Source organism: Drosophila albomicans, chromosome X (genome assembly GCF_009650485.2).
Source record: "Drosophila albomicans strain 15112-1751.03 chromosome X, ASM965048v2, whole genome shotgun sequence".
NCBI lineage: Eukaryota > Metazoa > Arthropoda > Insecta > Diptera > Drosophilidae > Drosophila > Drosophila albomicans.
The window spans coordinates 14,838,017-14,861,294 of record NC_047627.2 but is presented as its reverse complement, the minus strand read 5'-3'; the positions used below and the strand labels follow the sequence as shown (position 1 = coordinate 14,861,294).

General features: G+C 41.6%; 1 protein-coding gene across 10 annotated transcripts in view; it reads right to left on the bottom strand.

Moving 5' to 3' along the window:
- Positions 1-740: 740 nt before the first annotated feature.
- The window catches only part of LOC117578232 (uncharacterized), a 116,095-nt gene continuing 93,557 nt past the window's right edge, over positions 741-23,278 (bottom strand). For 7 of the 10 annotated variants that reach the window (XM_052008505.1, XM_052008508.1, XM_052008504.1 and 4 more), the window contains 11 exons: positions 16,164-18,103; positions 14,139-14,384; positions 13,711-14,066; positions 11,481-12,143; positions 10,218-10,758; positions 9,552-10,151; positions 7,463-8,725; positions 5,861-5,991; positions 3,751-4,518; positions 3,159-3,299; positions 741-3,099 (listed from right to left, as the gene is read on the bottom strand). In XM_052008505.1, the coding sequence (XP_051864465.1) occupies positions 3,028-3,099; positions 3,159-3,299; positions 3,751-4,518; positions 5,861-5,991; positions 7,463-8,725; positions 9,552-10,151; positions 10,218-10,758; positions 11,481-12,143; positions 13,711-14,066; positions 14,139-14,384; positions 16,164-18,087 (6,705 nt within the window). In that variant the 5' untranslated portion in view covers positions 18,088-18,103 and the 3' untranslated portion in view covers positions 741-3,027. The remainder of the gene's footprint in view (positions 3,100-3,158; positions 3,300-3,750; positions 4,519-5,860; positions 5,992-7,462; positions 8,726-9,551; positions 10,152-10,217; positions 10,759-11,480; positions 12,144-13,710; positions 14,067-14,138; positions 14,385-16,163; positions 18,104-23,278) is intronic. The other 3 variants (XM_052008510.1, XM_034263621.2, XM_052008511.1) reach the window with 3 other exon arrangements.

The window sequence follows — 23,278 nt, the reverse complement described above, 5'->3', positions numbered from 1 at the left end:
TATGCAACAAAAATTGAATATTTTTTGCAGTGGCTTTGGCGCGTTAATTTGAAATTTGAAATTACTAACTATCCGACAGAAAGTCAAGTCCGTTAAAGTTTGAAACCACAGAGCCACGTGGATGTTGTTCGCCACTTTATGTCGACATAAATGGCCAAAAAGTGTTCAAACAGCGACTAAAATACCAGGCGAACATAAATCACAGCAAGCAGAAATACAGCAAGTCACTTGGTTTCGGAATAGCGCCATCTATCGTTTGATGGACGATTTAAATTGCTATAATAAATTCAAGTTTTCAAGCAGTGGCTCGAACGCGCCAATTTCAAATTTAAAGGAAAACGACCGAAAATCAAATCCGTTAAAGTTTAAAATAAAAATTGTATTAAAATTTTAGAAAATCTATCAAATCTTGACTATTTTAAAGATGATCGCCACACCAACAGAAGAATATCCTTCAAAAAATAAAGTTACAAGGACTCTATATATTTAAAATTAGAATTTTCTAAAAAGCCGCAGCAATGAAAACTATTGTGTTTGTTGTTTTTCTTCTGTTTATTATGCTCAATTTTTGGTTTGACTTTGTGTATATATTTTTGTTACGCATGCGATTATATATTTTCATTTTGTTTTTCATTCATTTATATATTTTCTTGATGTTGGTTTTAATTTGTTTTCATTTGCATTTGCATTTCCATTTTGTTGCTTCATCGCTTTTGTTTTACTTATATAATTTCTATGCAATTTATTTAATAAATATTTGTTGTTGTTTTGTATGTATTTTTTTTTATTTTTTTGTTTTTTTTTATGTACTCATTAATGTTATGCATGTACATATACATACACATTCATATACATATACATATATGTATAAATAATTTACACAAAAAAAAGTAAACAATTTTTATTCTTATATATGTTGTTTAAGTTGTGTTTTTTTTTTAATTATGCTTGCTTGCTTTTTTTATTTAATTTAGCGCTTTTTTCATTGAGTTTTCTTTTCGTTTTTGCATTTCGCTTGGCTTTTTCGTGCTGATCCAAAGTTAGTGCTAAGGGGCCCATTGCTGGATGTGCCTTGGGCGGCTGAAGCTGTTCAATGTTATATTGTTATATATATATATTTATATATTTTCATTTTTTTTTGCCATTTTTAAATGTTTTTTTTTTTAATTTATAATTGTATTCATTTGTTGGTGGGCGTGGGGCGTGGCCAGTGGCGCCCCGTCTACCGGATCAAAGCCAGACACAAAAAAAAACGCGGATGCAAATGCTGAAGTACATGAATTTGCCGTTTGTTTAATGTTTAACTATATTAAGCACATTGTTGTTGTTGTTGTTGTCAAGCGAGTATTTTACATAGAAATGCAATAATAGCATATGTGTGTGTGTGTGTGTGTGTATGGCTATATTACTACACATTTATATATGTATTTATGTATTATGCATGTTATAGTTATAGTTATACATAGTTAGCATATATGTATGTATATATATATATATATATAGATATATATAGAAATGTTAGCTTGACTTTCTCTAACTTTCTCCAGCTCTTTCACTTTCATTCTATCTCTATCTCTATCTCATTTCTATCAACGTGTTTAACGAGTAGTAGCACAATTTTTGGACGAAGATGGTTCTTGAAATCGAAGCGTCTAATGTCTATATAGGTGTGAGTATCTCTCTGTCTGTCCGTCTGTCTCTAAGTGTGTGTGTGTTTTCTAGTAAGCATACTTAACCAAGTGACGAAACTGAAGCAGAAACTTTTGGAAACTTTTGGTTAATACTTAGGCGCTGCTCGAAAATTTACATAGTACATAAACAAATACTTAAGAGTTAAGTTTACAGCAATGCAATTGAGTTTTACATTTGCTATTCTAAATTTGGTAAAGCTGCTGACGACGAACTTTATTACAATTTGCTTTCTCTCTCTTTATATATGGATAAGCAGAACACATACATACATACATATATAGTACATTTATTGTATGTAGGATTATAAACATAAGCAATGCCTTTGACTTTTGACTTGACGTTTCAACTTTTTGTTATTTCGGTTTAAGTTTTTCGTTACTTGTTTTCGGTTACTTGTTGTGCAAGTTTAGTTCTTTACATAACTGTTTACATACAATATATATGTTAGGTAGTGTATATATATATATATATATATGTGTATATATAGGCATATATGGTATATTTATATATGGGATGGATTAAGAGGCATTGCAACTGTAACTATCTTTAGTATTCTCTAGGCTTCTCTCCTTCTCTCTCTCTTATCTCTTTCTGTGTGTCTCGCAACTCGACTAAGCTAAGGACGTTTTCGCAAAAAGGTCATCGTAATAGCTATCAAGATATACATATAAATTCATATTTATATATGAATGAATGACTCGCTTTAATTACCCGCTCTGAATCCAGGCAGACGCCTCCACCTCTGCCTATCTCTCTCTCTCTCTCTCTTTCTCGTTCACTTTCTATCTCTTTCTGTGTCTCCGCACCATTATTAATCTATTAGTTTTCTAAGCTTTTTCTTTGCTTGCTTGCAGAAAGGCGTGCAAATCTCTCTCTGTATTTATATCTATATTCTATATATATTTCATTTTTTTCTTTTTTGGTATTTTTTCTTTGGAACAAAAGGTTTACGCTGTTTATTTGTCATCTGATTCTGCCCGATTCTTCCCTTCGCTATAGTCTAGTCTTACAAAAAAAAAAAAAAAAAAAACCTAAATAGGAAATCAAGTGGAGAATTCAACGCAATCGATAGTTAAATTATGTATATAACTTTCTCTATATATATGCGTGTATATATAGTAGAAGTATATCGGCTAAAGCTATACACATACATATATATATATATATATATATTACTCGTACTATCTCAATACATTTAAACTTGATTCGTTTCGAGTGTGTTTTGTTAACAATAATGCTGACTAAATTGCACGCGCGCGCTCTCCCTCTCTTTCTCTCTGTATAGCTGTCACTCTCTATCGCAATCGCTATCTGATGAGTCGTTTAACATGACGCTTAGATGTAAATGGGATTCTCCTGGCCAGTCAACAGGCGAAACATCGAAGTGGGCATCGTCTTCATCAGAATCTGAAATAGAAATAAGATTCATGAATAACTGAAATGAATAATGAATGCATTCACTATACCTCGCCCACTGATGTGGCCAGCAAATTGACGATCTTCTCATGCGGCACAGCCACCACGCTCTGGTTGTTTATCTCAATGATGCGATGCCCCACACGAACGCCTCCTCGCTCCGCGATGCCGCCGCGCAGCAGACTGCAAATCTGTAAAAAGAGTATGAAAACGATGTTACATGACAATCTTGCCTTTAGAATAACTTTATAAATAGTTTCTCATTAGATATTTCTTTCCGAGTGTAAACGTAATAATCGACTTTTTAACTTTAGGATATCTTTAAGAAATAGTTTCTCATTAAATATTCGTTTTTCACATAAAGTGTCATTTAAATGACATGGAAATTAAACAGACTTTGTTCCATAATGTAAAAATCATAGTTATAGCTTAGTATTTGACTGCAAGGTTATTTTGCTGCTCGATAATCCGAGTCGAACTGCTCTTTCCTGCTGTTGATTGCATCATCAACATCAACATGGAGCAACAAGGAGCAAGAAAACTTTACGATACGATAACGATGCAATTGTACACTAATATACAAAGATACAAAACAATGCTAAATAAAATAGCGAGTCGGGAGAGAAGATCGAACACACTTACCACGCCATTTTGGACGCTGAAACCGAGCTGATATTTGGTCTCGGGTCGCTTGATCTTCACCTCGACGACGGGAGCACAGGGGACGACGGTGAACTTGACCACCGTCTGGTTTTTGGTGTTCTTGATGTATGTCTGGCAGGTGGAGAGCGGCAATCCGACCAAACTGAGGCCATTGATCGCAATCAGCTGATCACCGATATTCAGCTGACCGCATCGGGCCGCCGCACCGGAGCTCATCAGGTTCGCAATAACAACGGTGGGCAGCATCGAGCCCCAGCCGCTCTCGACAATGACAACGCCAAGGATTTCGCCCTTGGATTTGGGTACAACGACCTCCTTTTGCAGTTCCTTTTTGGCAAAGATCTCGAGTTCGTCGCCAAAGATCTCTTGGCTGTTGAGCACCTCCTGATAGTCCATCTCCTTGACAAATCGATGATCCTCGATGCCATTCGCCTTGAGGAACTCCATGTACGCCACCTGAAACGCTTGGCCAATTGATTGGGCAATGAACTGCGCCTCATCGCTCTCGAACACGTGACAGATCATCTTGGGCGTGCGATTCGGCTTGGGGGCATCATCGATGTCCTGGGGCACGAAGCGACGGCGGGCCATCAGCACAACCAGATCACCAATGTCCGCTATATAGGATATGGTGCGCAGTGCATGATCCATCATGATCTCCTTCAGATCCGTATTCAGCACCATAATCTTCTCCGTCGAAATGAAGAGATCCACTTCGGTGCTGGGCTGAACATCGCCATCGGGTGCCTGCAAGATCAATCGAATTTTTGTCATAATCTGTTTGCGATCGGTTTCATTGCTTCGTCTACACATGCGCAACTAATCGATTACAGTATTCGTTCTATATATATTTTTATTGATCTGATTTAAGCCTCGCATAAGGAAAAAACCGAAACCAACTGAAGAAACTTAAAGAGAATAACAATTTTGAACTGAATTCAATTCAAATCGAGAGGATATTTTTTTTTGGAATTTTGTTGTGGTTCGATTGCTACTTACCAGCGCCTATCGTTTTAGCCAATTGAGTGGTATATCGTTTATCGATTATCGATAAGTGGTAAGTGTGTGTTGTTGTTTAGTTTGCATGGCGATACGTGGATTCGATTGCGTTTCGTTACACGGTTACGTTACGTTTTACGGATACGATTACGGAATACGTTTACGAATACGTTACGGATTACGGATACGGCAAATCATGGCAACAAATTGAGATGCATGTGGAAAAAGAAAATCAAACAAATAAACGAGATTATATAATCAAAAATCGCATGAGTTTTTTTTTTTCATTTGTGTCTGCTTCTTGTTTATCTTTTTGTGTGTGACGAATTTAAAGAATTACATTTGATTACTTTACAATTTAAATCTTTTATGAATAGCGTAAGAATTTCTCTTTGTCAATTGAAGTTTTAATTATATTCGGTTTTAATGTTTTATATTTTGTTTTGTTTTTACCAAATCATTTTTGTTCAGCATTTCGTAATTCAATTAATTATTTAAATGCCAGAGACTAGTCAATTGAAATGGCAATTTATTCGAACTGAAGTTGACACTCACACAATTGCAAAAGTGAAGTTCATTTATCAACATTGAAATTCGAATATTTCATTTCAATTTATAGAAATTTGGTGCTAAATTTATAGAAATGCAAATTGAACTCTTTTTACTGGTTGGTGAATTGAAACAAATCTTTAATCTTTGGATTGACTAAAGTTGAAGTTGGAAGTAAGGAAATGCATTGAAAGAATAGACTTATAAATTGAGTTGACATCGCACAGTTAAAAGTTAATTTCAATTGTTTGTTAAATCAGTTATAAATTGCAAGCAAATTCAAGGTTGGGGTAAATAATTGAAGCACGATTTGCAGCACGAATTGCTTCACATTTTGTTGAGCCCAAGCGGCTGGCTGGCGGACGTGTTGTGTTTTGATTGAAATGGATTTGCAGGATATAACAACTACAAATTAAATATTGTATATATGTATATAGAATGTTCAAATGTTGTTGAAGCTATTTAAAGATGGTTAAAGGTTAAAGGGGGGGATGTGCGGGGGCGGGGGCGGGTAGATGGAAGAATTGTGCAACAACTTCACCTTGATCCGAGACACCGCCTCCTCGGCCTGCATCATGCGTGTCGATTTGGTGGGTTGACCCTCGCAGACCAGCTGCGTGGAGCCCAAGTATTTTGCCCGAAATAGAACGCCCTCGATGAGCACTGCGCCGCCTATTCGATGTCGATGTCGTTGTAGTTTTGGTTGTTGTTCGAGAGAGAGAAAATCGATTAGTAAGTACGCAAGTGTTGTGAATAATTTGTGAGTGTATTCGTTTCTTTTTGGTGGCCACTAAATACGTTTTGCTTTGTTGTGTTGTCGTTGTCATCGCTAGACGTGGTCATAAGTTCAAGGTGCAAGCGAGCTCAATCTACTCTACAGCTAAGATACCCTAGCAAATGTACAATTGACAACGGGTATATTGACATTCATGTTAAGCAAAGTACAGAGTACAAATTTATTACTGATAATCCGCCTTGAACTTGTGTCAACGTTGCGAAGTTGTGTTAGTTTTTAGTTAGTTTTGTGGATTGTATGTGGGGTGTATTATTGTTAGAGTTTGTTACTTAGTTGGTACTACATATATATTGGAATGGTATCTTACAAAGTATTTTTGTATACACACACACAGACACAGTAAAATGAACGAACGAACGAACGGAGAAACGGAGGAACGAACGATGCATGCAATAAACGTAAATTTTGGCAATAAAATATACGAAAAATATATATATATATATAGAAAAAACATAGTCATATTGTATATATATATGTATAAAGATAAAGATATATAGAGTTTTATACGGTTAGCAAATTTCTTCACAATTATCAATTACGAATATATACCCTGCATATTACGGTCAATACTAGATTCAATCATAACAAAAAAACAACCTTGCATTAAGAAATTTCTATCTGAAATCTGGTTTAGTTAATTCTCAAGTCGGAGAATGTGCTTAGCTTAATTATGGAGCTAGCTTAAATGTCTGAAATTTGGTGACAAATTACTAATAAAATTGCTACTTCGAGTTTCACATAAAACCGTTAAAAATATTTGAGTTAAAGGACAATTTTAACATTAGGATGACTTTAAAAATAATTTGTCAACTTAAGAAAGACATTAGATATTCATAAGTGAAATGGAAATATATTCGGAATGCTATTAAATTTAAGCAGACTTTGTTTCAGAATATAAACATAACAGACGCCCGACTATTTCAACTTTAGGATATCTTTAAAAAATAGTTTCTCATTAGATATTCATTTTTCACAAAAACTGTCATTTAAATGATATGGAAATTAAACAGACTTAGTTTTAGAATGTAACCATTATAGTTAGTATTTGACTGCAAGGTTATTTTGCTGCTCGATAAACCGAGTCGAACTGCTCTTTCCTGCTGTTGATTGCATCATCATCATCATCATCAACATCATAAAAACATGTTGCACTTGGTTGCCCGAAAAAGTATGCTACGCTTTTTTGTGTAGACGGAAATTGGAAAACTGCAACAGCAAGAAGGAGCAAGAACACTTTACGATACGATAACGATACAATTATACAGTTATATACGATATATATAATATACATATGTATTGGCACTAAAATTGCAACAATTGATCGAAGGATAAACCCAAGGCATTTACCTTCTTTGCTCTTACTCTTTTTCACTTTTTTCTCGCCGCTGTTGCTGTTGCTGCCCGCGCCGCTGCCGCTGCTGCCATTGTTGCTGCCAACTGCGAGGCCATTGTTGTTGTTGTTGTTGCTATTGTTGCTGCCAGTCGTGTTGCTGTTGCCATTGACATTGCCATTGCTGCTGCTGTTGTTGCTGTTACCGTTGTTATTACTGTTGCCAATTGCATTTGCATTGACCACCGAACCAACTGCTCCACCATTAAGGCTGCCATTTTCAACGTCAAGCTTGATGACACTGGGCACCGAACGCTCAGAGCCGCCACCATTGTTTGGGCTGCCCAGCGAAGGCAACGTGCCAGCGGCAACCACAGCGGAGGCAACAACATCGGCCGCCGTTGCTGCCGACATGCCGCAAATGTCGTGCCCCAAACTGGGCGCCTTTGTCGGCGACTTGGTGTCGCTGTGCTCCTCCTCCGACGAGCTATGCGAGCGACTGCGCTGCACACTGCCAACCAGATCGAGCAGCTTGCTGGCATTCGACGCAGCTGCAGCTGCAGCCGCTGCGGCACTGTGACTGGCCGAGCTCTTGGGCGGTATCGGTGGCGGCAGTTCGGGCGTCGAGCTGAGCAGCGCATTGTAGCCGTTGCGTGTCTTGGTGCTGGGCAGCTGTTGCTGCTTCGGCGAGATCTTCGAGAGCAGCGATGTGCGCGGCTTGCGCTCCCAGCTCTTGTTCTCATCGTAATAGCCCTGATCGTCGAGTCGCTGATGGCCCAGCAATCGATCCGTCTCGAGATCTGTGTCCACATCCTCCTCGTCGGCGCTGTGGTTCTTCGAGTGGTTGTCGGAGCTCGATTCGAGCAGCGCTTTACCAGCGCCGCCATCCAAATGCCGCGACAGCCAAACGGGTGAGTTCATCACTGGCGACGGCGAGCGTTGCGTCGTCGTCTGCATGTTGCTGCGCTCTGGAATCGGCGGTGGTGCACCACCGCCTGTTGTGGTTGCTGACGCCGCTACTGCTGCTGCTGCTGCTGTCACAATGCCGTTGCTGCTGCTGCAGTTGCTGCCCGCACTGCGCGGCTTGCCAACGCCCAGGCAGGAGGCGGTGGGTGAGCTGCGTTGCATGCTCGCTGGTTGCAGCGATGGCGTGTGCTTGCCTGGCCCCTGGCTCGTCGTCTGCAGCAGATCCACGTCCGCACTGCAGTTGGGCTTGCGATGTGGCGCCGGCGCCGGCGGGGGAGGCGTCATCTGCACCATGTCCGGTCGATGGAAAACGCCTGGAAAGCGTGAAGAGATTGCGAAATTAGTAAGCTTTTCGATTTGACTTAAATCTATTTATATTTCATATTTAGCACACCATTAACTACAACTGCACCGCATTCATAACAAATGATATATTATTATTTAAACACTTTCACTTTTCATAAATCATAAATTGCATAGTTTGCAGTGTTGCCATATAACGTATTTATAATTGTGTTGTTGCTGTTAAGTCCTTCTCTACTAAGTGAGTTACAGCCTTGGCTCCCTGTCGCTGTTAACTCATTTGGCTCTGTTGGCATTCAGACGATATTGGCACGCCTGTGGTGTTATTACTCATGTGCTGCGGCTGCACATGCGCTGTTAACTCGTTTGGCGCTGTTATTGCACATGCGCTAGCAGAGCTTTCGCAAGAAAATACCAGGGATGCTGGTATATTAAGCAGTAAACGTTTTCTACCCTTTCGCAGCAGATGGCGACGTAAATTGTGATCTGTTGTAATTGTGTCGCTATGTTGTTTAAATTTATATATGTACATATGTAATACATTGATATAAGTATGTTATATGTAATTTTAAATACTCCTGTTTTCACTCAATCACTACATTCATCTCTATATCGCTTCAAACTTTTCTCTACTCCATCAATTATCTCATATTATGGCAACAGCTTTTGCCATTCACTATATCTAGCGCAATCCTCGCTTTATTCTATTTTTATGTTTCGATCTTCTGCTTTCCCGTTTGCCATTCACCGTGTCTTGCACAATTCTCACTTTATCCTATTTCAATGCTTCGATCTTCTGCTTTCCTCATATTAACTTAAAGTAGTTTATGCACTTACTTATTGAGTAGAGCGAATCCAACTCCGGATCAATGTTCTTGAACACTTTGCTGTTGCTGTTGCTCTGGCTGCTGGGGCTCTGTCCGAGCAGTTCTCGCTGCTGTGGCAGCTGTGGCAATTGCTGCTGCTGTTGATGCGATTGCTGCTTAAGGAGCCCGTTGCTGGGGCTCGTGTGGCTGAGCTGATGGCCACCGAGACCGAGACTGAGACCGTTGCTGTCCGTGGTGGAGGCGGTCAGGTTGTGCATGCTGTTCAAGCTGTTGTTGGTCGAGATGCGTTTCATGTCCATCAGCATGGAGATGCCGCCGCTGCCGCCAATGCTGGTGCTGGCTGCGCTTAGACTGCTCTGTCCCTGACCCAAGACCTGACCTTGTCCGCCGGACTGAGCCATCGATTGACTCTGATGCTGCTGCTGTTGCTGCTGTTGAGCGACTTGGGCCAGCTGCTGTTGCAGGTTCTTGTTGTTATTGTTGTTGTTCTCAGTGTCGCTGGTGTGACCCGAGGAGAGGCCATCCTCCAGCACAGGCATCGCCGAGGCGTAGTACTTGGCATAGTTCGAGCAGGACGTCGACACGCCGCCATTCATCTCGCCCGACAGGCCTGCAAAATAGACAATGATTAATCAATCATTACTTTAAATATATGTATATTTCGTGCTGTACTCACTGTCCAGATCGCCACAGTTGGAATCGTAGTCGGTGGTCTCCGGCGAGTAGCGATAGTTGTGGCCCCCCGTAATGCCGCCCCCAACACTTTGGCCCACACTCTGGCCGATGCCGCTTCCGCTGCCAGTGCTCAGCAGCTGATTGTGATTGAGCCCGTCCTGATCGCCATCACGTTCTCCGCTGCTGCGACTGGCCGAGTCCAGAAAGAAGTCAAAGTCCCGCATCAACGGACTGCCACTGTAGTGGCGCGGCAGCTGTGCCGGCCTCGATTGCAGCTGTGCCTGCAGCTGCAGCTGTGTCTGTGTCTGTGGTTGTGACTGTGACTGTGGTTGCGTATACGCCCCGTACACATGCCTCTCCGAGGCGGACGTCTGTTGCTGCTGCTGCTGCTGTTGCTGCTGCTGCTGTTGCTGGCGATAGTCGAGCTCGACGCGTTCGTCCTCATCGTCGACCTCGTCGTTCTCATCATCCTCATCCTCCTCTTCCTCGTCCAGTTCCTCCTCGTCGCGCTCAAAGTTGCTGTGGAACTCGTACTGTATATCCTGGCAGGAGTAGAGGTAAACAAAATATGTGTTTAGTGATTGCCGTAGGTTTCGCACGTTGAGAATTAGTATTAAGTAGTGATGGGTAAGTTTTCAACTCTTCTATACAAGGTTTCCCCCTTACTACTTTATATTAAATTTTTGAAAAAATTCAAGATTCAATCTCTGAATTCCTAACATCGCATGTGCGATTCTGTAATAATCTAAACATAATATTTCTAATATTATATAAGGATACCGAACAAATTCTAAAATATACTACGAGTATATTTTCTACGAGTTAATCTGACCAAATAAATACTTTAATTTTAAATGCTTGTTAAATTGTTGTTTTTCTGATTTGCCTTTAAAAAACAGTTGGCAACACTTTCTCGCTTTCTAACCCCTCTCCACCCAAACTCTTTTCTCTCCCAACCCATTTGCTCGGCTTATGACACTTTCTGTGCTCGCATAATTTCAGTTCCATTTCCTTTATTTTTCCCAACGCATTCCATTCCATTAGCCGCCCTCAGCGTTGGTTAACCGACGCAACCTTAGTTAAGCTGGTCACACTGTGTTCACAATGCTGCAGGGCAAAATGCTAACACCAACACCAACACCAACACCAACTTCAACACTAGCTTTGCCTGTTACCCTTTTCACAGTGGAGCACCCAACTTCCCTTCCTCTCTCCCTCCATCGCTTAGCAATCGCTACCCGGTCTAGTGCCCTAGTGCACTTACAATGCTGTCAACATCGCTGCCATTCTCCATAATGGGCTGCTCGTCGTTCGAGGGGCACTTGAAGAACTCCTCCAGCACTTTGCGCGTCTCTGAGAACTCATAGAGGTAATCAAAGGTCGAGGATTTGGTGTGCAGGCTCAATGGCATTGCATTGATACCCGCACTCGGTCCTGTGCCACCAATTGTTGTTGTCGTTGAGCTGCCAGCAAATGTTGCTGCTGTTGTTGCTGCAGCTGCTGCAGCTGCTGTTGCTGCTGCTGCTGCCGCTGCCGTTGGTGCTGCGATTGCTGTCACTGGCGGAGGCGTAACTGCCGTACAGCTCGTCAACTCATTGGGCGTGGCGGTGATGGGCGCCTCGGGCGTGGTCAGGTCGGATATGGTGCCAATTTCAGAGACATCATTGCTCGTATCCTCCGCATTGTTATCGCTGCTCAGTGGCTTGTTGTGGTTGTTATTATTATTGTTGTTGTTGTTGTTGATGTTGTTATTGCTATGATTGCTGCTGTTGTTGTAGGGCTGCTGCTGCTGCTGCTGTTGCAATTGCTGCTGCAGCTGTTGAGGCAGCAATTGCTGCTGCTGCTGCTGCTGCGGTTGTTGCATCGCTTGCGGTTGCCCGGTTGGCGGTGAACTGCTGCGTAGCTCACGTGGTGGCGATATTATGCGCTGCAAGTGGAATTTACATGGATTATCGCAATCGATATTAGGACAACACGATACCAAAGGCGGTTAGAAATTAGCTATAGATTTAATATATTACTCACGTACTATACGATTTACACAGAGAACAAGAGGACATTTCAACGGCTAGAACACTATTCTTGTTTTTGGCAACTTTTCGATGTTTAACAACATTTCACGATCTCTTCACTATTAGATACTCGCTACTCAATTCCAATGAAAGCAAAATAATGCAAAATCAATATTAAACAAGTAAGAAAGCTACAGTCGAGTGTGCTTGACTGTGAGATACCAAATGGTATGTTTGGTATATCGATATAGTACACTTATACCATAGACGGCATAATATACCAGATTGTCGGCCAAGGTAACTAAAACCCCTAGTAAGTAGGCGTTTCGCCCATGCAAAAGTATTTCTTTAATAACTTCCAAAATTTTTATCTGATCGCAACCAAATTTTTGGAATCACAATTACTATAAATATTATTGTACATATCAAAATTCGTAGCTCTAGCTCTAAAGATACGCTTGTTATTCGATTTTTTTGATTTGCGGGGGCGGAAGTGGGCGTGGCAAAAATTTGAAACAAACTTGATCTGCGTGCAAACATAACAAATGCTGTCGAAAAAAAATTATAGCTCTATCTCTTATTTTCTCTGAGATCCAGTGTTTCATACGGACGGACGGACAGACGGACATGGCTATATCGTCTCGGCTGTTGACGCTGATCAAGAATATATATACTTTATAGGGTCGGAGATGCTTCCTTCTACCTGTTACATACATTTCCTGCGGGCATAAAGTTATAATACCCTTCTACCCAATGGGTAGCGGGTATAAATATAACATATAAATATACCGCAAGAAAAACGTAAATATACCAAACACCTGTCTCTGGAATTTAGGAGTTCATACAGACCAGCCAGACAGACAGACAGATCGAAGAACAGATGCACATGGCTATATCGACTCGACTGATTTAGAATAGCCGGATATATCATCTCCTTGTGTCTGTTACATACATTGTTTGATATATTGGTACATACATTAATAACTTTGTATATTCTTTACAGTTCCTGATAATTTGTTTTCGATCAGAAGTTATTTAAGAATTTCGTTTGTATATATTGTTTTGAATATATAGCCTTTGGTATAATTTAGGTATTTTTGCGGTGTATTAATTTGGTATATTTTAAAATGAATACCGCACTATTTTGCTTTTCTTCACAGTGGTTAGCGGGCGGGTATCTCACAGTCGACCACACTCAACTGTTGCTTTCCTACTTGTTATACATACATAAGAATATATCTTCTGGGTTTTTACCGTTGTAATCTTAATTTTATAATCTTTGCTTAGACTTTTATTCACTTGGGATATAAAATGTAAGAGGAATGATCAATTCTACAATTAAGCTCTTCACATAAGAATGTTTCTTCTTGTTGAAGTTTTACGATTGACGAACCTTTTGTTCTCTGTGATTTCATAATATACTTTTTATCATTTAACATGCATATGTAATATGTATATACGAGTATAATCATTACGACTTACCTGTGGAAAACCGGGACGCACTGGATACACCTGCGTCTGCTGCGGTGGCTGGCACTGAGCAAGTGCAGCGAGTGCCGCACGTGCCGCTGTCCGCTGCAGCGAGTTGGCTGCTGTCGAGTTGCAGCTCATCGGTGGCACAGCGGCCATAGGTGGAGCTGCTGCTGTTGCCATAGATGCTGCTGTTGCTGCCGCTGCTGTTGCTGCTGCTGTTGCTGCTGCTGTTGTCGCAGCAGCTGCTGCTGCTAATGTGCCAATTGTTGGTGGTGGTTCGCTTTCGTCCGGTGCAAGGCCAATGCCAGGACTGCTGCTGTTGCTGCTGGCCGCGACGCCAATGCGTCGAGGTGAGCCTTCATATTCTGCAAAAGAGTTGTCATTGATAAAACCATTTGTCGAGGAGAATATGATATTAGGAAATGTCTCTCTCTCACCAATGATGCCATGTCGCGACTCCACGGCCAGCGTGTAGTTGCGTTCCAGCTGCCAAGCATCCAGTTTATGCTCCCGATACACGCTGCCCTCATCAAGCAGACGCCGAGTGTGCGGCTCGAGCATCACGTGGCCACCTCGCTGCTGCTGTTGTTGTTGCTGCTGCTGCTGCAGCTGAAGCTGAAGCTGCGATTTGTCAGTTAGCTTGCTGCACTTGCTCTCCTCTGGCTCGGTTGTGACACGCAGATCTGCGAACGAAAAATAGATTTACTCGTATAGTTATCGACATGAGCTCTTATCACCCTTTGCTTGGGGCCTAATTTAATTTCACGCTTCATCGCACAATATAATGGAAACAGTTTTTCTTTTTTTACGTTCACCATTTTTCAGTTCAAACTGTGGTCGAAAACATTCTAACTACCTTTTTTTGTGATTGAGAAATTGCCCAAATGCTAATAATCATAGTGCAATTGGATTGTCAGATGTATGTATGTGTCTATCTGTTTATTTGCCTGTCTAACTGTCTGTCCATTTGACCTGGCCGACGTCAATTAATTGCAATCAATTAAATGCTCGCCTACATGCAACACTTCTGTTTCTACCTCCTCCCTCCTCCCTCTGTAGCTTGTATCAGACTTGGCATTGGCCTGGCTTTTTGGCCAGGCTCGTCTCTGTCTATCTGACTGTTGTTGTTGCTGTTGTGACCTGCTTAATGCGCATTTATATTTGCAATGCACTTCATTACGCATGATTTGCAATTCAATTACCCGGCCCATGGTCATGGCCATACCCACACACACACATACACAGACAACGCACAATCGAACTGCGACTCGAACCCAATCGACTGACAGTCGATTGCAATCGCCCTTCCTTCTTCTACTATTTCTTCGATTGCGGCCACTTAACCAACGAAGCTCGGCAAGCAAATCTACCCAAGCACTTTATACAAACAAATTGTAGCAACAGACATTTGCAATCTTACGAAAATTTGTAGCTACTTTCGCCCATGGTCGTCTTCGAGCATTCCTCAAAAAGGACACAACTATGGGAGTAAAAGCTTCTTCTAACCTTACTCCTCATTCCGCAATTTGCTGCTGCGGCTTCCTACTCAAAAGAGGCTTTTGTGCTAACTAAAATTCTTGGCATTGCGTACAAATCCTTACTCCTTTCAGGTAGGCATCATCTTTCGCTATGTGGTAGAGCCTTCACATAGGGATTCATGGCTAGCACATGTTTTCTCTGTTGAAGAGCTCCCGTTTTTTTCCGTTACTCACAACCGCTGTTTGCGGACTTGCATCTACAAAAATACTTCCTATATACACTATATCCTTCTTTATATGTGTTCGTCATGTAGTACTTCTCTGTTTTTTTCTGGATTGATTTAGCTTGCCTCGCTTTTATAGACTGTCTTGTTTCATAGTTGCTGTTTTTCACTGAGAATTTTTCAGCATTTATTTCAAATAGAATTTGCTACGAATTAACCCAATTTATTCCTAATATTCCCTATAGCAAATCAAATTTAAATATTACTTATTACGTTCTCATTCTTTAACCTAATCTCATTCCTCTTCATACACTACATATTTAATAGTTTATTTTTGCCTACTTTGTTGCACTTCAATATTCCTGAAGGTTGCCTTACTTCATGGGTTTTTTTCGCCAAGAACTGACTTGCTTTGTGTATTCCCTGTAGCTAATTAGAATATGATATTACTATTCTTTTTGCATTCTTACCCTAATCTCATTCCTCTTCCATACTTCATATATAATAGATTCTTTTTCCTCTGTTCTGTTGCGTTTCAATATCCTGAAGATTGCCTTACTTCATGGGTTTTTCTTTCCCCCCAAGTCCTGATTTATTTCCTTACTGCAGTGGATACACAATATACATAAGTCAGGTATTTTCACCTGCTTTTACTATTACAATTCTAAATCTTATTCAATTCTTCAACTACCCAATTCTTTATGACCCATATTTCACTCTGATATCCTTCTCAATCTCTAGTGCTTCCCCCACTACTTACGCTGCCAACTCTCGGCCGCATCGGCGATTCCATAGCCGCCCAGAGATGTCTCATTGGCGCTGCCATTGACTAGTCGATGTTCTCGATCCTCGACATGTCGCTTCCGCTGTTGTTGTTGCTGCTGTTGCTGATGACTCAGGTGATTCTCCTGCAGCTGCAGATTGTGTTGTTGCTGCTGCTGTTCCAGCAACAGTTGCTCACGTTCCCTTTCACGCTCCCTCTCACGTTCACGCTCTCGTTCCCGCTCCCGTTCCTCGCGTAGTCGTTGCTTCCGCTGCTCACGCGGTTCCCAGTCGGCGGCATGTTGATCCAGCGATGACTTGCTGCCATAGAGATAGTGGCTGGCCAGTGGAGTGAGTCCCTCGGCACAGGGATTGCCATTGCCCACAACAGATGACTGTTGCTGTTGTTGTTGTTGTTGCTGTTGCTGTGTCGTAGATGCTGTGACTGTGACAGCAGCAGCTGTTGCCGTTGATGGAAAGCTGCGATTGACGGGACTGCGACCGAGGCGTAAAACGTGCGCCGCCGGCTGATGATGCGTCGTCGCCTGGCGATGAGCTAAGCTATACAGCTGCGGACCAAGCTGTTCGCGTTGCTGATGATACGCACGCCTCGCCGACGCATGTTGCAAGTGCTGCTGCTGCTGCTGTTGTTCTTGCAGTTGTTGCTGTTGGAACTGCTGCTGCTGCTGCTGCTCGTCTGTGTATTCTGTGGGCGAGTGAAGCAACGAGTTGGCACGTGGCGTCGCCGATTCCCAATAGTTCTCTTTGATGAAAGGATTCTGACTTGGATTCTGAGCAGTGCCATTCATGTTGCTCCCATTCCCATTGCCATTGAGCAGCGCATGATGTTGCTGCTGCTGCTGCTGTTGCTGTTGTTGTTGTTGTCTGCCCGCTGATATGGCGCTGCTGTTACTGTTGCGTTTGCGTGGCATCTCCTGTGTGTAGCTCTGGCCACGCTTGCTCTCACCCGTGTGATAGTAAAAGGATGCCGGATAAGCTGTTGCTGGCACCGTCTCCTCTTCCTCCTCCTCCTCCTCGTGCAATTGCGCCTCCTCCTCCTCTTGCTGCTCTACTTGCTGCTGCTGCAGCTGCTGCTCCCGCGATGGTTGCTCGTTGCTCTCGGCTTCAATGTCGCTGTCCACGTGAATGCGATGCGGTGGCGTTGGCGTTGGCGGTGTTGGCGGCGTCAGCGGAGCGCAGAGAAACGGATTGGTTGAGATGCGCGGCGTGACCGAAGACAGCGATTCCGAGGAGTGCGACGATGCCGAATGCGGTGGCGGTGATTGTGTTATGATATTCACGCTCTTGTAATAGCTTGGCGTGCTTGTGGGCGTGGCAATTGGTGGCGAGTTACTGCTCACAATGCTGCTATCGACAACTGTTGCTGTCGCGTTCAGATTGACAATGTCCGCAATGTTGTTGCTCTCATGTTGCTGCGGTTGCTGTCGGTTGTTGCTGCTGTGCGACGATTGTTGCTGAGACTGTTGTTGTTGTTGCTGCTTGGGTCTACACTTGGGAAATAAGAGATTGATTTGATCGTTGAGCGGCGGCGATGGCGACAACAGTGCCTGCGATAAGTTAAGCGGCGCCTGCTGCTGCTGCTGATGTTGCTGATGCTGATAGCTGTTGCTGTTGTTGCTGCTGTCGCAGTCGTGCTCTAAGCCGTTGAGCGCGTAGTAATTGCGTTGCTGCTGCGTTGCCCCAGCTGAAGCTGCTGTGGCTGTTGTTCCACTGGATGATTGTAGACGCTGATACACGCTGCTGCTGTTGCTGTTGGCTGTGCTGTGGTGCGTTGCCAACTGCTGCTGCTGCTGTTGCTGATGTGGCAACTGCTGCTGCTGCTGCTGCTGATGATGGTGATGATGATTATTGCTACTAGTTGTTTGTCCAGCAGCCAATGTTGTCAATGTTGTGCTGACCATTATTGTTGCCAATAAACTGCAAGGAGACAACAGAGCAACAGACACACAATGTAACTATATTGTACGAATTTCTCGCATATACCCTGTAGTTATCAGGTCTACATGGGTATGATGAGTATGATTATAGCATAATTGATATAAGAAGTGAAAGTACTTATATAATTACAAGTTGTATCGATTGGCAGTTGATTGATATCAAGTAACAATTAAAACCTAAGCTATCAATATGTAGAACACAATTTTTTTTGTATTTATACTTCCGCTCACAAAATGTAAGCTTAATTACCGGGTATACCTTAGTTGTTCACTTCTTATTTACGTCCTAAACTCACTTGGTTTATAAAGATATCGTTTTTTATAGCACTTGTTATCTCAATATGCCAAATATAATATATATTACAGTATATTTTAGTATATTTCGGTATATAAATTTGGTATATTTAAATCCATTTTTTAACAGCGCTTGTTATATTAATATACCAGATCTACATTATGGTATATTTTTTGAATGTACGTGTTATATTAATATACCAAATATAAATTACCGTAAATTTCAGTATTTTTCGGTATACTTGAATCTATTTTTAACAGTGTTTGATATATTAATATACCAAATATACATTACAGTATATTTCAGTATTTGTTCATATATTAATTCGGTTTATTTATTTCATCGACAGCACTTGATATGTTAATATACCAAATATACATTATGGTATATAGCTTGACTGCTTTTGTTATGTCAATATATCAAATGTATATATATTATGGTATATTTGTGGCATATTAATTTGGTATATTTAAATATAAATTTCTTTATATTTCAGTATATTTGTAGTATATAATTTTAGTATATTTAAATGTTATGTACTGTGCAGCGGGTATCTCATAGTCGAGCAGACTCGACTGCTTGCTTGCTTTCATTCTGGACGAACTTTAAAATTCGGGATATTCATTAAAAGTAGAGAGCGAGTGCCAAGTGTGGGCGGCGTGTCTGTTGTTCAGTGTTCGTTGTTCGTTGTCTGTTGCCTGCTGTCTGCTGTCCCGACTCCTCTCCTGTCTCCTGCCCCCTCTTCCCCCGGCCACCCGACCATCGTTTGTTTACACGCTTCACGTCCTGCTGGCAGTTGTTTTAATAAATGCAGGCACAATGTCAACCTTTGTCATGTCCAAGCGGCAACAGGGCGTGACAGTAACGAGCTCTGTCGCGACCGACACCAACCCCTCCCCTCTCCTCTTGGCTGAGACAACACGGTACAAATGGCAGCTCATCGCCATCACCATCGTCGTTGTCGTTGTCGTTGTCGTTGCCATTGCCGTAAGACTCGCCCCTCAAATTTAATTGCTCGCATTGCGTAAAAAAAGCGTCAATCGATCGCCCACAAAATAAAACCAAATGCTAAATAAAACACGGCCAATCAATGTCAGCGAATGAACCATTTCGCTTTTCGCCTTTGCCCTGACACACACACACACACATACTTATATTGTTTTCCTCTCGCAATTTGCATTTTTGGCAAGGGGCAGTGACAAGTGGCGATTGGCTTTTTACGACCCTTTCTCATTGACTTACATACATACATTAAAGCAAGCGCGGCTGGCATGTGGAGCACTTGTAAAAAAATCCATGCGGACCATGCTCAAGGTTCAACACAAGTGAAAAGGCGTATAATTAATATTACGTATACGTAATGCGACAAGTTCTACACGCCTCGGTTTCATTAATTTCAAATGTTTTAGAGCTTTCTCTAAAATGAGTTACTTGCTGAGTTTATATAGCATTGTGGAAACCATAAACGATACTTAAATAAATTCGTTAATCCATATGAGACAGTTACGAAATCCCACAGAATTTTTAAATACGATTGAAAACTTGTATTTGAATGTCTTCTGGAAGCTACAATTGTGCCTTACAAGTAATATATGACTATAAGAATCAAACTAATTAGCTTGCTATCTTCCATGGATGTTATGTGGATGCTATGTGGATGCTGTGCAGAAAATCAAACTGTGATTCAGCTTAAATGTATCCCGTATAAATTTAATTTGAAAACTTGAATACGTTGTGGAAAACCTACATATATTAATAAAAACCACGGCAACTCCAACTAATAAGTTGGAATTCATTTACCATGTGGATGCTATCAAACTGCAATTCAGCCATTTACACGTTACTGTATGAATATCTGCTGAAAACTACATCTCAGCCTTACAAGTAATAAATAATCTAGAAACAAAAACAATATCTACTCCCACTAATTAGTTTCTGTGGATGCCATGTGGATGCTATGTGGATGGCATGCTTAAATGTAACCCCGTTTAAAGGGCATTTAAAGACTTGGCGAGCCCTAGGCATATGCATAACTAACACATGCGCATCCTCCCCTCTCTCCCCTCCCTAGGGCTTTCCTCACGTTTCTCCCACATAATTTTATTTTTTTCGTGGACTCCCTTGTTCTCCATTTCCGTGTCCCTGGCGTTATGCTAATGCATGCGGCGTGTAGTGTTTGTGCCCGGGGCTTAAAATATTTTCCCAACAATCAAACTAAAAATTTCGAAAAGGATTAACAACAACAACAAAAAAAAAATACCAAGAGGTAGATGATGAAGGGAAGAAGGAAGTGGCAAAGAGGCAACTGAAATACCCGCAAGGCAATGGCAACGAAAGGAGCGAGAAGAGAGAAAGAGAGAGCGAGTGAGGAACGTGGCTGAGCAGGCTAAACGGGTGAGATATGTGAGCCGGTTGCGACTAAGCCATATTCGTTGTTGTTAAGCTAGTTGCTTGTTGTTGTCACCGTTGTTGTTGCCGTTGCCGTTGTTGCTGTTGTTGTGCTGCTGTTGCTGCTGCTGTTGCTGCTGCTGTTGTGCGTCTCGCAACGCTTTGTGCACTCATATGGAAAATATGTTTTCGTTTCTGGAATGCCACACACAACAACACACACAGAAAGGTGGCACAAGGCGAGGAGGGACGTCACAAAGGGTAGGCAAGCAAGGGAAAGGGTGAAGGGGGAAGGAGGAAGGGGAGGCTGTCACGGAGTGTTCGTGTGCGGCGCACGCTTCGTTTGGCATTTGAATAGGTTTCGCAGCGCATGCCAAAAAGAGGGGCGGGCCACTAAGACGGGCAGGGAAAAGCACATGGAAGGGAAGAGGAGAGGAGAGCCGAAAATCTACACAACAGCTAACAAGGTATAACACATCAAGGACAACAACAGTGAGACAGCAACAGAGGCTGAGTGATAGAGAGCGAGGGAGGGAGAGGAGAGCGAAAGGGTAGCCAACATTTTGTTAACGGCTTCAACACGAAGCACACGGCTAACTGGGCAAACATTTTCATTGCTTGACATTTATGCGAGTGTGTGCGTGAGTCTATGTGTGTGAGTGTGTGTGTACAAATGCGTATGCAACTACGATGTGTGTGCGTGTGTGTGTTTTGCTGGCTGAAAGCTGTAAGCCATCTATCTGCCACTCCATTCATCTTCACCTCAGTTTAGCTTCAGCTTCAGCTTCAGTTCCAGCTTCAGCTCAATTCAGTTCAGTTCGGTTTAAACCCCCTCGCACCACGCCCACCCCCACTCTCTCTCTCTATCCACGCATTCCCCTTTTCTGTTCTCTCGAATCTACATCAATCTGTCGCTTCAAATCCATCGTCCTCTTCGACTTTGTTGTTCGCTCTCTCCTGTTGCCTGTTGCCATTTTGGCCAACATGTTTTTGCCTGTCACTGTGTCGCCCCCTTCCCCCTGCCTTGCAACCATGTCTTTTGTGTGGTGCCAAATGTTGTACTGCTATTTTTTTGTTCTTGTCGTTGTCGTTGTTTGTTGCTCAGTCTAGCTTAAGCCACCTCTGACAGACAGACAGACAGACAGGCAGACAGTCTGTGAAAGGATTGCTTCTCGCCTACTCTTGGCTCTTTGCTGGATCAAGCGTGCAAATTTATGATCGCCACAACGCAAACCCTTCAACAATGTGTCCACTGAATATTTCATGAATCTACACTGACACACACACACACACTCACATGCTCATATTCATACTCAACGACAGGGATTCATCGTCTAGTCCCGCACAACTGCCAGCTGCATAATTAAGTTATAATTTCAACACGAGTCTCTCTCTCTCTGTCTCTCTCTTCCTCTCTCTGTCTTTCTCTCTCTATCAACTGCAACAGCTCTATGAGTGGGGCGTAGGTCTTGTCCTTGGAGTTTTATTAAGTTAATGCCTGTTTAAGCGACGCATCGCGCGGCTCTTTAAATATTTAAAATTCATTTCACTTAAGACCACTTAAATGCACTGAAATGCGAAAGCAACGAAGTGCAAATGCTCTATATAAGGTGGAAGGGTCGTACAGTAGAGTAGGAGGCATAAGTATAATATAAAATTATCGATCAGACGATTTAGCCATGTCCTGTCTGCCTGCCTGTTCATAGGAGATCATAGAATTTTGACAACATTTGTTTTATGAATATACTAAATGTACATTTTGGTAAATTTTTGTATTTTTCGGTATATTATTAAACTAAAAGAGATGCGAGCTATAATTTTAATTTGACAACACTTGTTTATATTAATATACTAAATATACAATATGGTATATTTAGTATTTATTCAGTATATTATTGAACTAAATGAGAAAGACCTAGAAGTTGTAACTTAGTATACAATATAGTATATTCCATATATGTATATCGGTATACTAGAAGAGATAGAGTTATAACTTTTATTTAACAGCATTTGTTATGGCATATTAATAAAAGAAGTGCAGTCAAATGATAATTACAGCTCTATATCTTTTAGTATACCGAAAAAATGAATAAGTAAATATTCAATTTGGTATTTTTCAGTATTTTTGGCATATCAATTCGATATTTTTGAATAATAATACCGCACACTCAACTGAAGCTTTCCTACTTGTTCCAATAGTCTTTTCTAACAAAGGTTATACTAAGATTTACTATCAAAAAGTATCACAATTTGTAAAATCCTTTTCACAACTATGCATTTATTACTCTTTGTATATTTTTGTGTGAAAGTGGAACTATAAAGTAACTGCATAGATGTGGCACTATTATTCCTAGCCTTAACTACAATTTAGTTTAATGATGTTGTATAATGATCAAAGTTAGCTTACAGCGATTGCTGCAGAAAATAGGCCATTCTAGTAAATTCTGCAATGTTGTTTGCTATGATTAAGCG